The sequence below is a fragment of the Notechis scutatus genome, chromosome Z (assembly GCF_049901735.1).
Source record: "Notechis scutatus isolate UNSWTSFEM ecotype Mainland chromosome Z, rNotScu1.2, whole genome shotgun sequence".
Classification (NCBI taxonomy): domain Eukaryota; kingdom Metazoa; phylum Chordata; class Lepidosauria; order Squamata; family Elapidae; genus Notechis; species Notechis scutatus.
Window position 1 is genome coordinate 56,104,160 of NC_142025.1, and position 13,674 is coordinate 56,117,833.

The 13,674-nt window shown below is 33.6% G+C and overlaps 1 protein-coding gene across 1 annotated transcript in view; it reads left to right on the forward strand.

Moving 5' to 3' along the window:
* ACAD11 (acyl-CoA dehydrogenase family member 11) overlaps positions 1-13,674 on the forward strand; it is a 95,160-nt gene that overhangs the window by 34,636 nt on the left and 46,850 nt on the right. The window contains exons 7-10 of the mRNA XM_087947319.1: positions 8,302-8,423; positions 9,177-9,283; positions 9,665-9,791; positions 10,604-10,681. Coding sequence (XP_087803445.1) covers positions 8,302-8,423; positions 9,177-9,283; positions 9,665-9,791; positions 10,604-10,681 — 434 coding nt within the window. The remainder of the gene's footprint in view (positions 1-8,301; positions 8,424-9,176; positions 9,284-9,664; positions 9,792-10,603; positions 10,682-13,674) is intronic.

Below are 13,674 nucleotides of genomic sequence, written 5' to 3' on the forward strand. Positions count from 1 at the left end.
GGCCTCTGTTTCGCCTTCAGATGCCTTCCAGAAAGCTCTCTGCAGCCGATAATAGAGCTCTGCAAATGCCTTCTGGAGCAGCTCTCTGCAGCCGATAATAGAGCTCCAGACCAATCCGGAGCTCTATTATCAGCTGCAGAGGCTTTCTGGAAGGTATTTGCAGAGCTCTATTATCGGCTGCAGAGGGCTTTCTGGAAGGCATCTGATGGCAAAACGGAGGCTTGGACGATGCGTGCGAGTGGCGGCAAGCAGCCACAGAAAAAACGGGCTAGCAGCAGGCTCCTGCTGGTCGGGTCTGTCAGTGCCACCGCCAAGAGGTGAGTCAATAATTTGAACCATCCAAAAAGTAGGTCTAGCCGTTTTTTCAGTGGTCAAAAGAAAATAAAACCTGCCTTCTTTTTGGAAAAACACGGTATAAAGAAAACCTGTATAAAATTTTCTACCAGCAAGACTAGCAAAGATGTTTAAAAATATGTCCGCTAAATGTTGGAAGTGCAATCAGATACCAGGTTCTTATTATCACGTGACGGAATGTGTAAAAGCAAAAAAAAAATTGCATACATGGTTAGAGAAAATGATAAAGCAACATATAGATGTAAAACCAGAAATATTTCTGTTAGGTATATTACCAGAAACTAATAAAAGGATTACATATCTAATAATATGTTGACAGCAGTGAGAGTTGTATTTGCAAAATATTGGAAAAATGAGGATACACCTACAGATGAAAGTATAATTAGAAAAATATTAGATGAAGATTTGACAATAATAAAGAATAAAGAAGAAATAGAATATTTTTAACATGGGATTTGTTTTATCAATGGTTAGATAAAAGAGGTAGAAATTAGAAGATGAAAGATCACTGATATGTATAAGTAAAGGATGCAAAAATTGGACTATACATAAGTAGTATTAATATAGTTGTTATTGTTATTATTATGTTGTATAAGTAAACTGATCCACACAATACACGGTTTATTAAGTACGTATGTATTTTAAAGAAAAAATATAAATAAAATTCAAGAAAAGAAAAGGTTACAATGTTGAATGAGAAATTTCTCTTTTTAAAAAAATAAACTTTATTGAATTTTTGTTACATTAAAAACATAAAAAATATATCACTCAATAACAGCTCTTTGTGGTGCTTATCATATAACAATCATTTGGTCAATATTTACAGGTATTAATTTGTGCATAATTATATTCTTATTCTATCTATATTCTATATTTAATAATTACCTATCCTTAATCTGTCTCCAATCTATCCAGCTATACCATTGTTTCCATACCTTATAAAATATTGAAGCTTCCTTATCTTTTAAACTCAGCGTTAATTTATCCATTTCAGCACAATTCATAACTTTTTGTATAACCAGTTCCTCTATGGGTGTATATGGCTGTTTCCAACATTAGGCAAAGGCGATCCTGGCAGCAGTCAATATGTGTAATAATAAATATTTTGTGCTCTTTACGTATTTTTTTTTGAAGATCCCCAATAGGAAAAGTTCTGGTTCTAGGTCTAATTGTTCATTGGTGATTTCCTGTAGCCAATTTTTGATTTTGAGCCAATATTTTCGAGCCTCTGGGCAAGACCACCACATATGATAATATGTTCCCTCTTTTTTTTTTACATTTCCAATATATAGGACTCATTTTAGGGTACATTTTCACTAATCTCGAAGGGGGTAAGTGCCACCTATAGAACATTTTATATGCATTTTCTTTGTATGCTGCTGATTTTGTTAATTTGTGATTTCTATTCCATACAGTCTCCCAGTCTGATAACTTTATGTTATGACCAATAGTTTTGACCCCATGCGATCATACATCCTTTCACTACTACTTCTAAATCTACTTTTAGGAGATACTTGTAAATTTTGGTAATATTTTTTTTATCTAGGCCTAATAAGATTTTGTCTTAATTGAGGTTTCAAGTATATTCCATACTCCTTTACGTCCTTTGTATATTGGCTTTGTATTTGAAGATAAGCCCACCAGTCTACTCGTAGCCCTTGTTCTTGGAGCTCCTGTATTGTTTTTAAATTTCCATGTGTATCCAATAAGTCTTTATACTTTAACATTTTGTTCAGGTCTAAATTATTTGGGTGGATCATCTCTTACATTGTAGATAGCCAGATTGGGATTTTTATATAGTGTTTCTTTTTAACTTTGATCCAGTTGTATATCAGCGAATCTCTAATCAGATGTCTGTGGAAATATTTTTGTTTGGTGGGTCCTGTGTCCCAAAGAAAGGCAGGCCATCCTCTCTGAAGATCATGACCTTCTATAGCTAATATTCTTTTATTTTTTAAATTAATCCAATCTTTTAGCCAAACTGATGTTGCTGCACTATAATACAATTCCCAATTTGGCAATCCAAAGCCTCCTCTGCTCTTTATATCTTGTAGTAGTTTCATTTTTATTCTGGGTTTTTTACCCTGCCAAATAAATTTTGCTGTCATTTTATTAAGATTATCGAAAAATGTCTTTTCTAATTTAATTGGAATGGTTTGGAATAGATAAAGAATTTTTGGTAATATAGACATTTTTATGGCTGCTATTCTTCCTAGTAATGACAGTTGCATTTTCGTCCATAATTCTAAGTCTTTTTTTGTTTGTTGTAATAGTTTATTATAATTATTCTCCTTTATCGCCTTACAGTGTGCTGTCAGCCATATTCCCCGGTATTTAATTTTTCTTGTTGTTTGAAGTCCAAGTACTCTTTCTAATTCTATTGTTTGTAGATCTGTTAAATTTTTTACTAAAAGTTCCTTTTTCTGTCTATTAATTTTCAATCCTGCCACCGCTCCATATCTTTCTAATTCCTTAATTAATATTTGTCCTTTTTCTATTGGGTCTTCAATAATAAAAGCCATATCATCTGCAAATGCTTGCAGTTTATATTCTTCATTTCTAGTTTTCAATCCTTTTATTTCAGGATTTTGCCTCACTCTTTCTAATAGTACTTCTAATGATAATATGAAGAGCAGAGGGGACAGCGGACAACCTTGTCGGACTCCTTTCTCTATATTTAAAGTTTGGGTATTTTCTCCGTTTATTATGATATTTACTTTTTGTACTGAATAAATTGCTCTTATAATATTCTCAAATTTGGTGCCGAAATTCATGTCATAAATTTGCTGAATCATAAATTGCCAATTAAGGTTGTCAAAAGCCTTTTGAGTATCTAAGAAAACAAGGGCTATCCGTTTCTCTGGGTGGACTTCATAATATTCCACACTATCCATTATTATACTTAAAATTGTTCCTAATTTGTCTATTTGGGAGAAATCCATTTTGGTCTGGATGTATGTAATCATTCAGAATTTTCTTTAATCTAGTAGCAATAATGGTAGTAAATATTTTATAATCTACATTCAGCAAAGAAATTGGTCTATAGTTTTGTATCATTCTGGCATCTGAGTCCCCCTTCGGGATTAGCGAAATTAATGATTCTCTCCACGTGTCTGGCATTTTAGCAGATAATAATATCTCATTATATAAATCCACCATTATTGGTCCCACTTGTTCTTCTATCGCTCTGTAAAATTCTGCTGGGAAGCCATCAGGGTCTGGGGTTTTGTTACTTTTCTGGGTTCTAATTGCTTGTTTTAATTCTGTCATAGATATGTCCTTCGTCAAAAATTCTTTCATCTCATCGTTAATTTCTCAAGTTCTTTTTTCTCTTAGATATTCCCTTATCTGATCTTCATCTACTCTCTCTTTCTTATACAGTTTCTCAAAATATTTATGTGCAATCTCTTTTTTCTTCTCTATTGTATGTTGATAATTTCCACTTTCATCTTGTAGTTGGTAGATGGTTCTTTTCTCTTTCTCTTTTTTGAGCTTATAAGACAGCCACCTACCAGGCTTGTTTGCTTGTTCAAAGTATATTTGTTTAGTTACTTTCAAGTTTCTATTCAATTCTTTCTGTTCAACTAAGTTGAGTTTATGTTTATAGAGAATCAATTGTTCTTGTAATTTAATATTTTGTGGGGTGTCCTGTAATTTGGATTCTAGTTTCTTGATTGTTTGATATAAATTGTTTTGTTGAGCATGTTTTTCTTTATTTTTTTATGCAGTGTAAGATATTACAATTCCCCCTATGACGGCTTTCATAGTGTCCCATAAATTTTGGATAGTTGTGTCTAGGTTATTATTTTCTTTAAAATAAAAAGTTAGCTCTTCCTTAAGTTTCTTTATAAAATCCTCATCCTTTAATAACCGAGCATCTAAAGTCCACCTTCTCCTTTATTTTTTCTTACCTTTCCAATTGAGGGCTGTGGTCTGCCCAAGAGTTCAGTATAATTTCTACTTCTGTCACTTCTACTAAATCTCCACTCATCCATGCCATATCAATGCGTGACCATGACTGGTAGGGATTTGAATAGAAGGTAAATTGTCTCTTATCTGGGTTTAAGTTTCTCCATACGCCTACTAAATTTAATTCTTTAATCATTTCTATACAAATTTTAGGTAGTTCCCTTTTCTTTTTTTCCCTTCCCTTCTTATTCCTCCCATTATAATCTTTTTCATAATCTGCTACAGCGTTAAAATCTCCTATAATACAAATATTTTTCCTTTCCAGTTCAATGATTTTAGCATATAGAGCTTTATATAATTCTTTTTGATTGGCATTAGGGGCGTAAATTACCACCAATAGATTTTTTTTAAGTTTATCTGTATTTCTATTGCCAGAACTCTTTCTTTGGGATCTGTAAATTTGCCTTTATCTCTTCTTTAATGTAAACTGCTATTCCATTCTTTTTTTCATTATCTGCAGAAGCCGTAAACACTGTCCCTAATTTGGGGCAATCTAGATATTTTTCATCTGTTTTTAAAATGTGTGTTTCCTGTAAACAAATAATATCTGCATTTTGTTTTATCAACTTTGCCAGAATCCTTTGTCTTTTTGTCTTTGAGTTTAAGCCATTTATGTTAATGGATAAGACTTTCACCTCTTTTTCCATAGCTCTAATTATATCTGGTTCTTTGTCTCCTGATTGCTCTTATTTCCCTTTGCATTATGTTCGTTGATTTAAGGTCTTCTCTTTCTTGTTTCTAGTTAGTTTTTCTTATTTCTTGTCTTTCTTCTTTATTTTTTGATTGGTCTTGTTCTTCTTGAGAGTTTGAGTCTAGATCTTCTTTGCCACTTTGATCTTCCGAGCCCACTAATTGCTCGTACAATTCTTGCACCTTTTCTAGAGTATCGATTTTAATCTTCTTTTCTTCCCAAGAGACCAACATTCCTTCTGGGATCAACCAACGAAATAGAATGTCTTGCTTATTTAACTGTGTAGCCAATAATTTGTAATCCCTTCTCTGCTCCCTTACCCTTCTAGGGATTTATTTGAGGATCTAGATCTCCTTTCCTTTGTATACTATAGCTTCTTCTCTAGATATCTTATAAATTATGTCCCTAACTTTCCTCCTCATTAATCGAATATGGACCTCTTTTGGAAGTTTGTTTCTCCTTGCATAACTCGTGCTGACCCTGTATACATCGTCCATTTCCTTTAGCATTTCCTCCTTGTCTCTATTTAGAGCTTTGGCTAAAATTTCTGCCATCACTAGCTCTAGGTCCTCGTCCTTAGTTTCCAGTATATTTTGAAATCTAAGGTACGACACAGCTTTGTCCATTTTGATATAGAGCAGGGAATCCTCCCTCTCTTTACTCACTGTTTTTATTTGTTGGTCTAACTTGTTTCTAACTTTTTCTCCATTTGTTCCGTTCTTTTCATTACTTCCTTGATTGTGTGTTCATTTCTTTCCAATGCTTGTTGAATTGACTCTACCTTTTCATCAAATTTAGATATATCTGATCTCATTTCTGTTTTTAACTTTCCCGTTTCTTCCTTCAGTTCATTAATATCCGCTCTTGTTTCTGAGTGATTCTTTACCATCATTTCTTGAAGTTTGGCCATTGATTCTTGTAGTGCAAGTAACGAGGTTTGAATGTTAACATTTGAAGTGGTGTTTTGTTCCTCCGCCATTAGTGTTTCTTCTATCGTTTTTTGTATCCTCGGTGAAGCTGTTGTTGTTGAGGGTGTTGGAATTGATATGGTCTTCTTTCCTGTCTTGCTCATTGTGGTAGTTATAGTAGACATTTCTTCTAATATCTCTCTCTGATTATTAAGAATGTTATAAACATTATCCCAAATTGGCATTAAACAATTTAAAATTATTTTTCTTAAGGTTTAACTGTTAATGAGATATGGTACTTGTTAAGAGCTTTTATAATGTTATGTTCTTATTTAAAGTCTCACTAATCCCAATTCTATTCTATATTTGCAAGATAAATATCTAGGTGAAAAATCAATATATCTAATTGTATAGATATCAATATAAAACTCTTTTTAGATATAAATACATATGCATCAATATAAGTATAATTTACAGTTTAAGTTGTGAAAATAAGTATTATGATAAACATCAGAACATCTAAATTCTATATTAATATAAATACAAAATATAAAGAGAAGAGTTTAATTAAGCTATAAAATATCAATATATAACTGTAAGTATAAATTACCTAGAACTTTCAATCATTAAATAAATATACAGGGTTAATTATTTATCTTGATTAATTTATAAAATAAATTAAGTAATAGTAGTTCCTAATTGATTACACTAAACTCTGCTTAAATTAATTATAGTTTAAGTCTAAATCTAGAGTATATATATTATAATATATCTGAATTTAAATACCAATTAGTTTTATACTTAATAATTAATAATTTCCAGCAAGTGTTCCGGTTATTGTATCCAATAGAAGGGAAAGAAGAAGAATAGTAGCTCCAACTTAATTCCACTAAACTCTGATTAAGCTAATTATAATTTAAATCTGAATCTAAAGTATAAATGTTGTATTATATCTGAGTTTAAGTACCAATTGATTGTATAATTAATAATTTCCAGGAAGCATTCCAGTTATTGTATCCAGTAGAAGGGAAAGAAAAAGAGAAAATAATCACCCAATGTTCAATTAGCAGATTCACCAGTTCAAAAATTTTAAGGTTCAAAAGGAGTAAAAATTATCAATTTATCCAATTCTTCTTAGTACTTCAGTCTCTCAAAATTTTCCCACAATTCCGTCTTCTATGTTGTACTATCAGATTGCTGAGTAATGCTGTTCACTATAGACGTTCTCCACTTCTGTTACTTCAGCTGTTTCTCAAAGTCTGTCAATCCTCAGCAAAGAGCAATTTTCACAGCCAAGTAACTTGTGTAAAACACTCACTTTTACAGTTTTTCAACAGTTAGAATTTCCAAAGGTTTCCAAAGTTTAAAACTTAGTATTCAGAAGGTATCCTGGATAACTATATTGATCTATTCTGTTCGTTGAAGTGTCCTGCCTCCCCGGCTGTCTATTGTTCCCAGTCACTCTCCGCTCATTCTCACCTCCGCTTTCTCACTGCCTTCTCAGGTTACAATAGATCTCTCTTCTCCAATACAGCACGAACCTCCTTTCTTTTTAATCTTCTATAATGCAAATTCTTTGCACTATCCTCTCCTTGTTCTTCACCACAGGCTGTCATTCGATCTTGCTTCCCCTTTTTGCTGGCTGTTAGGACTTCGGAGCCGCCATCCTGTGTATGCTAGCCTCTGCTGGGCTCAACAGGGTTTCTCTCTGTCACGCTGATGATCGCGTATCGCCAGACTGCTCCTCGAGTATCCCCACTCCAACACACTTCCCTTCAGGCTTCGTGTATCCCTTTGGGATCTCTCCAGCACCAGAAAAGAGGGGTGAAGAACAGAGCTAGCTCTTCAGCCCTTCTGGGTGTCCCAACATGACCACTGGAAGTCAAGAAATTTCTCTTAAGGAAACATTCTACAAGCATCTCATTAAATATAACCTATAATATAGGTTGGCTGGGAACTAGTCTACACAGCTTAAAGTTTCCCGAGGTTGAGAAACAGTTATAATTTGTGGCACTAACACTAGCTGAGTTTGGATGACTCAGGAAGCTAAATGGGGTCAGGTATGGTTAGTACTTGAGACAATCACTATGAAGTTCTAGAGCAGCAACCAATGTTGAGAAATCTAAAATTATGCTGAAGAAGACCCAAGCAAACCATTTCTATGTTAGACTAAGAAAATACTTGTATGATGTGAAAATGTCAATTGCTGACCACTGCTCAAAAATAATTCTATAATTTTGTTATCTAATGCGGATAGTATGATATAAAAAAACAAATACAATATATGTGTTTATTTATTACATCTGTGATATATGTGATGTAATCTGTAAATCATACAGTAAAGCTAAAGGCTGACATAAATGAATTTGCTTTTCATAGGAATTCCTTCCTCTGAAGAACTGATCACAATTTATTCTCGCTTCAGGGATACCTGTACTTCTCCATATAATCTTAATTTTTTCCTTGCTCTTTCATATTTTAAATTGGCTTCAATAAGCCAGGTAACGTATATAATCTACACCTTATCTTTTAATGTTTAATGGAGCATATAGAATGCATTTTTGTAAATCCTTTTACTCATAACAACATTAGTAATGGCATTCCAGATTTTATATTTTACTTGAAGAAGAGAAACTGTTTATGTAATATTAAATATTATGCTATTGGTGAGTCCCTACAAGTGATTATTACTGTGCCTTAAATAGATTTTTAGAACCAACGAAATGTAGTGATGAAGGTGTCAAAATAGGAGGTGAGACTGTAGTTTAATTTTCTACTTGATCACATTGCTCTAAAGATATCCGTGAGAGACCTGTCATCTTTTAACCCAAAATAATTAACAAATTATTGGAAGAAATAAATAAAAAGAGGCATCAATTTTCTCTGTATAGGGATAGCATACAATATCATTTATTGTTTTTCATAAACAACATAATACTACCGGTACAGTAAATGAAAATTACAGTAACTTTAAATTTAATGAATCCTATGTTGCATAGTTTTACAGTTTCACAGAAATTTAATAGTTTTTTATGCTATATTTTGTAATTTATAGTTACTGTGTATATCGTGTATAGGAATGTACTATTGTTATTTCTGACAATCATTTGATGGGTTATATGTTTTTTTAACATATTGATCAAAGATTAAAATAATACAGATCTTGAATAATAATTAAACATTCCTCTGTCATATATTGTTAAAATGCTCAGCTATTTGTTAAATGTCTCATATTGAAATTACTTATTCTTTAGGGCATATATGCCAGATATCTCCTGGGTAATTCCTCTGCAGAAAACAGTTTGGAGTTCAGCAGTGTAGTGAGACCTCTGGCTGAAGTTGGATTACTGGTAGCAAAAAAGTAAGAATTGATTGTTGAAAGAGTTATAAAGATGCAACCATGTCACCTATATCTCAAACAGGTTGCACAAAGTTTTCTTTTCTTGATTGCTATTTGATGCTGCGCTCCCTATCTCTTTAATAAATTTACAAGAGCGGTATGTATCTATGGTAGATATAACAGATTTGAACTGCAGAAATATAGGTAGTATTAACTGGCAGGAGATATATCAATTTTTCTCTGCGTCTTTCTGAGATGCATGCTTGCCCTTTCTTTAACACTCTTGTAGGACACATTGATATATCAATGTATTGATTGATTAGATTTTTATTATTTTTACAAATAATCAAGGGAGCCAACATACCTAATATTCCTTCCTAGTTATATGTTGCTTTCTTCTAGAATAACTTTCAACACTGGCTCACCTCTTTGCAATTCTGGAGAATTATTCCAGCAGTCCACAGAGGGGAAGAAAATCCTTCAGAAAATGAAAGATTTCATGAAAAAGCACATTTTTCCAGCTGAAAAAGTAAGTTGTATCATGAACAGTTACCAAAGTAGGACCAAATCAACATCATCTTGCACCTTGCAAACTTCCTGGAAGTGCCATTTAATTTATCACAATGCCAAGAGTACTCATGTGATCTACTTTGCAGATATCAATCCTCTAACTAAGGCAGTGACAGAGACCAGTTCTCTGTCTTCATAACTATATAGGTCAAGTATACAGATAAGAAAACACTTAAGTCCTAACTCTAATTTGAAATACCTTTTTTTAATTCTATGAGATCCAAGGTCTAGCGCAGGGCTGTTAAACTCCGATCTGGCCCACGGGGTGCTTAAATCTGGACCGTGGAGCCAGCCTGGAAATATCAAAGGCCCGGGATGCCTCTGCTGGCCAAAAATGGATTGCAGGGGCCCTGTGAGACCTCCGCACAGCCCATTTTTGGTCTTTCCAGCCTCCAGCAGCAGTCTGCCAGCCAAAAACGGGCCACATGGAGGCCTCACAAGGCCTCTGCATAGCCCATTTTCAGCCTCCATGGCTTTCAGCAGTACTCTGTTGGCCGAAAATGGGCTTTATAGAGGCCCTATGTGACCTCTGCACAGCCTGTTTTTGGCTGGAAGAGTGCTGCAGGAGGCGTCCATCCTGTCTCCCTTCCCCTGCTCCCCACCCCCCTCACCAGCCCATGGAGGAGACGTACAATGCTGATCCGGCCCTCAAAGAAATCTAGTTTGACACTCCTGGTCTAGCAGGAGATTAATCAATACTTTCAATTACAGCCTTCAGATGGGGTGGCATGCTAATGATTATTTGTAAATTATTTTATATATACCCTCTAGGAAATAGTTGAGTATTACGCCAGAAAGAAAAATTCACCAGATATATGGAGAAAACCTGGTGTCATGGAGATACTCAAGGTACATTTCTTTTTATGTCCATAGTATACTGTAAAAGAAAGATCTTAGTAAAAGTAAAAGTTACCCTCACACATACATGCTAGTCATTTCTGGCTCTAGGGGGCAGTGCTCATCTCCGTTACAAAGCTGAAGAGCCAGCGCTATCCGAAGACATCTCCGTGGTCATGTGGCCAACATGACTAAACGCTGTACCTTCCCACCAAAGTGGTCCCTATTTTTCTACTTGCATTTTTACATGCTTTTGAACTGCTAGGTTGGCAGAAGCTGGGACAAGTAACGGGAGCTCACTCCGTTACACTGTGCTAGGTATTCGAACCGCCGAACTGCCGACCTTTCTGATTAACAAGCTCAGAGTCTTAGTCACTGAGCCACCATGTCCCTAAAAGAAAGATCTTATATGATGCCAATGAGTATCAGTGCAAATATAATTTAAAACTTAATTTATAGTTTTTAATCCAGTGAAAGTTATACCTTACAGAGTGAATGGAATTTATGAGTTTAATCCACAAGAGAGCCATTTTGGCATAATGGTTTGAGGCACCAGCTAGAAACCAGAAAACCATGAGTTTTAGTCTTGCCTTAGAAAAAAAACCAGTTGGGTGACCTTGGGCCAGTCCCTGTTTCTCAGTCCTAGGAAGGAGGCAATGGCAAGCCACTTTAAAAATCTTGCCAAGAAAAACTGCAGGGATTGCCAGAAGTCAACACTGACTTGAAGGTAGAGTTTATCTTTATTTTGTATATGTATACAATATAGTTCAAATAAAATGATAAATTTGTTTTAAAATACTTTAATTCCAGTAATTTCAGCTATAAACAAACTAAAACTATGTTTCACTCTCCTTTACTCTTATATTTGAGGCTGACATGGTACTAAAACATCCTGATCTGGTTTCTATGTCACATTAAGCCATAAGATAGTTCAATTTAAACATAGTTAATTATGTGCAGACAGTAAATAAGACATTGTAACTTTTAAACTATGGTTTATATTAGCACATTGTGTTAATATTGCAAAGGCCTTCCTAGCGTATTTAGAATGAGATTGTCATTCCTGTCATTCAATCAGATAGGACCTGTTTTTTTGTTGTATGAAATTAGTGACATTATCCTTAAATATATATGTAGAAACATCCAAGCAAATTGTGATTTTATTAAATTATAGTTCCCCTTGTCTCATTTGAAAATGATCTAAGATAGCTAATTATATGAATTTACATTATATCATAGTTTAATATGTAGTAAGAATTATTCCAAAACATTATTCTTTCAAAAAATGCAACAGCTTTTTTTTTCAGGAAAGCTTAGAAATCATAGACATTGAAAATTTAATAAGCCCATGAAGCAGAGGTGGTATTCAGCAGGTTCTGATCGGTTCTGGAGAACCAGTAGTGGAAAATTTGAGTAGTTCAGAGAACCGGCAAATACCACTTCTTTTTTTTTTTTTTTTTACAAATTTTATTGATTTTTAAAGACATACAAAACATAGATACACAGAAACACAAAACATAAAAGCATAAAAAATCTCTTTTCTGAAAGTTGCTTAGTCCCGGGTTAAAACTCTTGATACAGACACAAATTCAAATTCATATTCATTTTATATACCATTCCATATCTTGTTAGCATTTTCAATTTTCTATATAACTTCTCCTCTCTTTTAAATTTTCTCAATTTTGTTTTATTTATCTCCTCTCAATTCGAATCATAATATTTATTATTCTTTGTCTGTTCTATTTCCAGCTATCCATTTATTTTTCTTCTTTGAAAAAAAACTTCTGTACACTAAATGGAGTATGATGCCTTTATCTCTTTCCCCTATATTTATAATACTTAATATAAAACACATAACTTACATTGGGATTCTGTCTGGTACGTTCTAAAATTATACAGTATTATCAAAACCAATACAAATCTATTCATTAATATTGATATTCATTTATGTCTTAAACATTTAACACATTATTTTTCAGTTAAATCACATATTTTTATGGGAGCACCTATTTTCCATAGTTATTTCCCCCACGTCACATATTATAAATCATTATTTCATTACAATGTTCCCCTTTCTCCTACTTCAAATCTCTCATTTCACAAAAAGTTTCACTAGAATAACATAGTCTAATCATTAATATTATCAATCATTTATATCTTAAACATTTTACCCATTTCAGTTAAATATCATGCCTTTGTGGGAACACTTATGCTTTCCAAAATTATTTTCCCCCCACATCACATATCTTAAATCATTATTCCATTACAGTACTCCCCTTCTCTTAACAAAATTTTCACTAGATTATACTAAATATTTTATCGCATTTTAAATTACATATTATTTCTAATTTTCTATGGTTATTTCTAAATACAAATATAGAAATGCAATCTTATGTACCTTTCTAGAATCCCTTTTTCAATAAATTATCCATTATCTCTAAAAACTTTTTTCTTCTTTACAACTTGCTCCCCACTATTAAGGCTTCTCATCTCTTCCTTTCTCCCTTGCTTCTTCTTCTCCTTGTCCTCTTTACCCCCTTGTCTCTCCACCTCCCTTTTATTCTGCTTTCCCCTTTCTGTTGTTTCCTAACATAATGTCCCCTTTTCACCTTATTCTTCTCTTCTTGGGTTGCTTTTCCAGATCTTAAAGTCTTCTTTTCCTTTTTCTCCTTTCTTTTCCCTTTTCCGACCAAAGTTATTTGTTCATCAAAGATGGCTTCTTCTTTGTCCCCATCATCCTGTTGCTCATTCAGCTTTACATAAGTACAAACTGCCATTTCTAAAAATTGAAAAAGAGTGCCAAGGACATCTTTCCCTTCTTGCTTTTCTTTTTCATATTTTTGGTATACAAGTTTCAGTCCATCCACAAGTGATGCCATTGTGCAGAGAAAAAGTTTTCCCAAACAACCACCCGAGTGCTTTTAATCAGAAATAATTCTCAGAAGTTCCAAAATCACCAAACAATCCAAACAGGTTGTTTCTTTTAAATACTCTCTCCTTCTTCA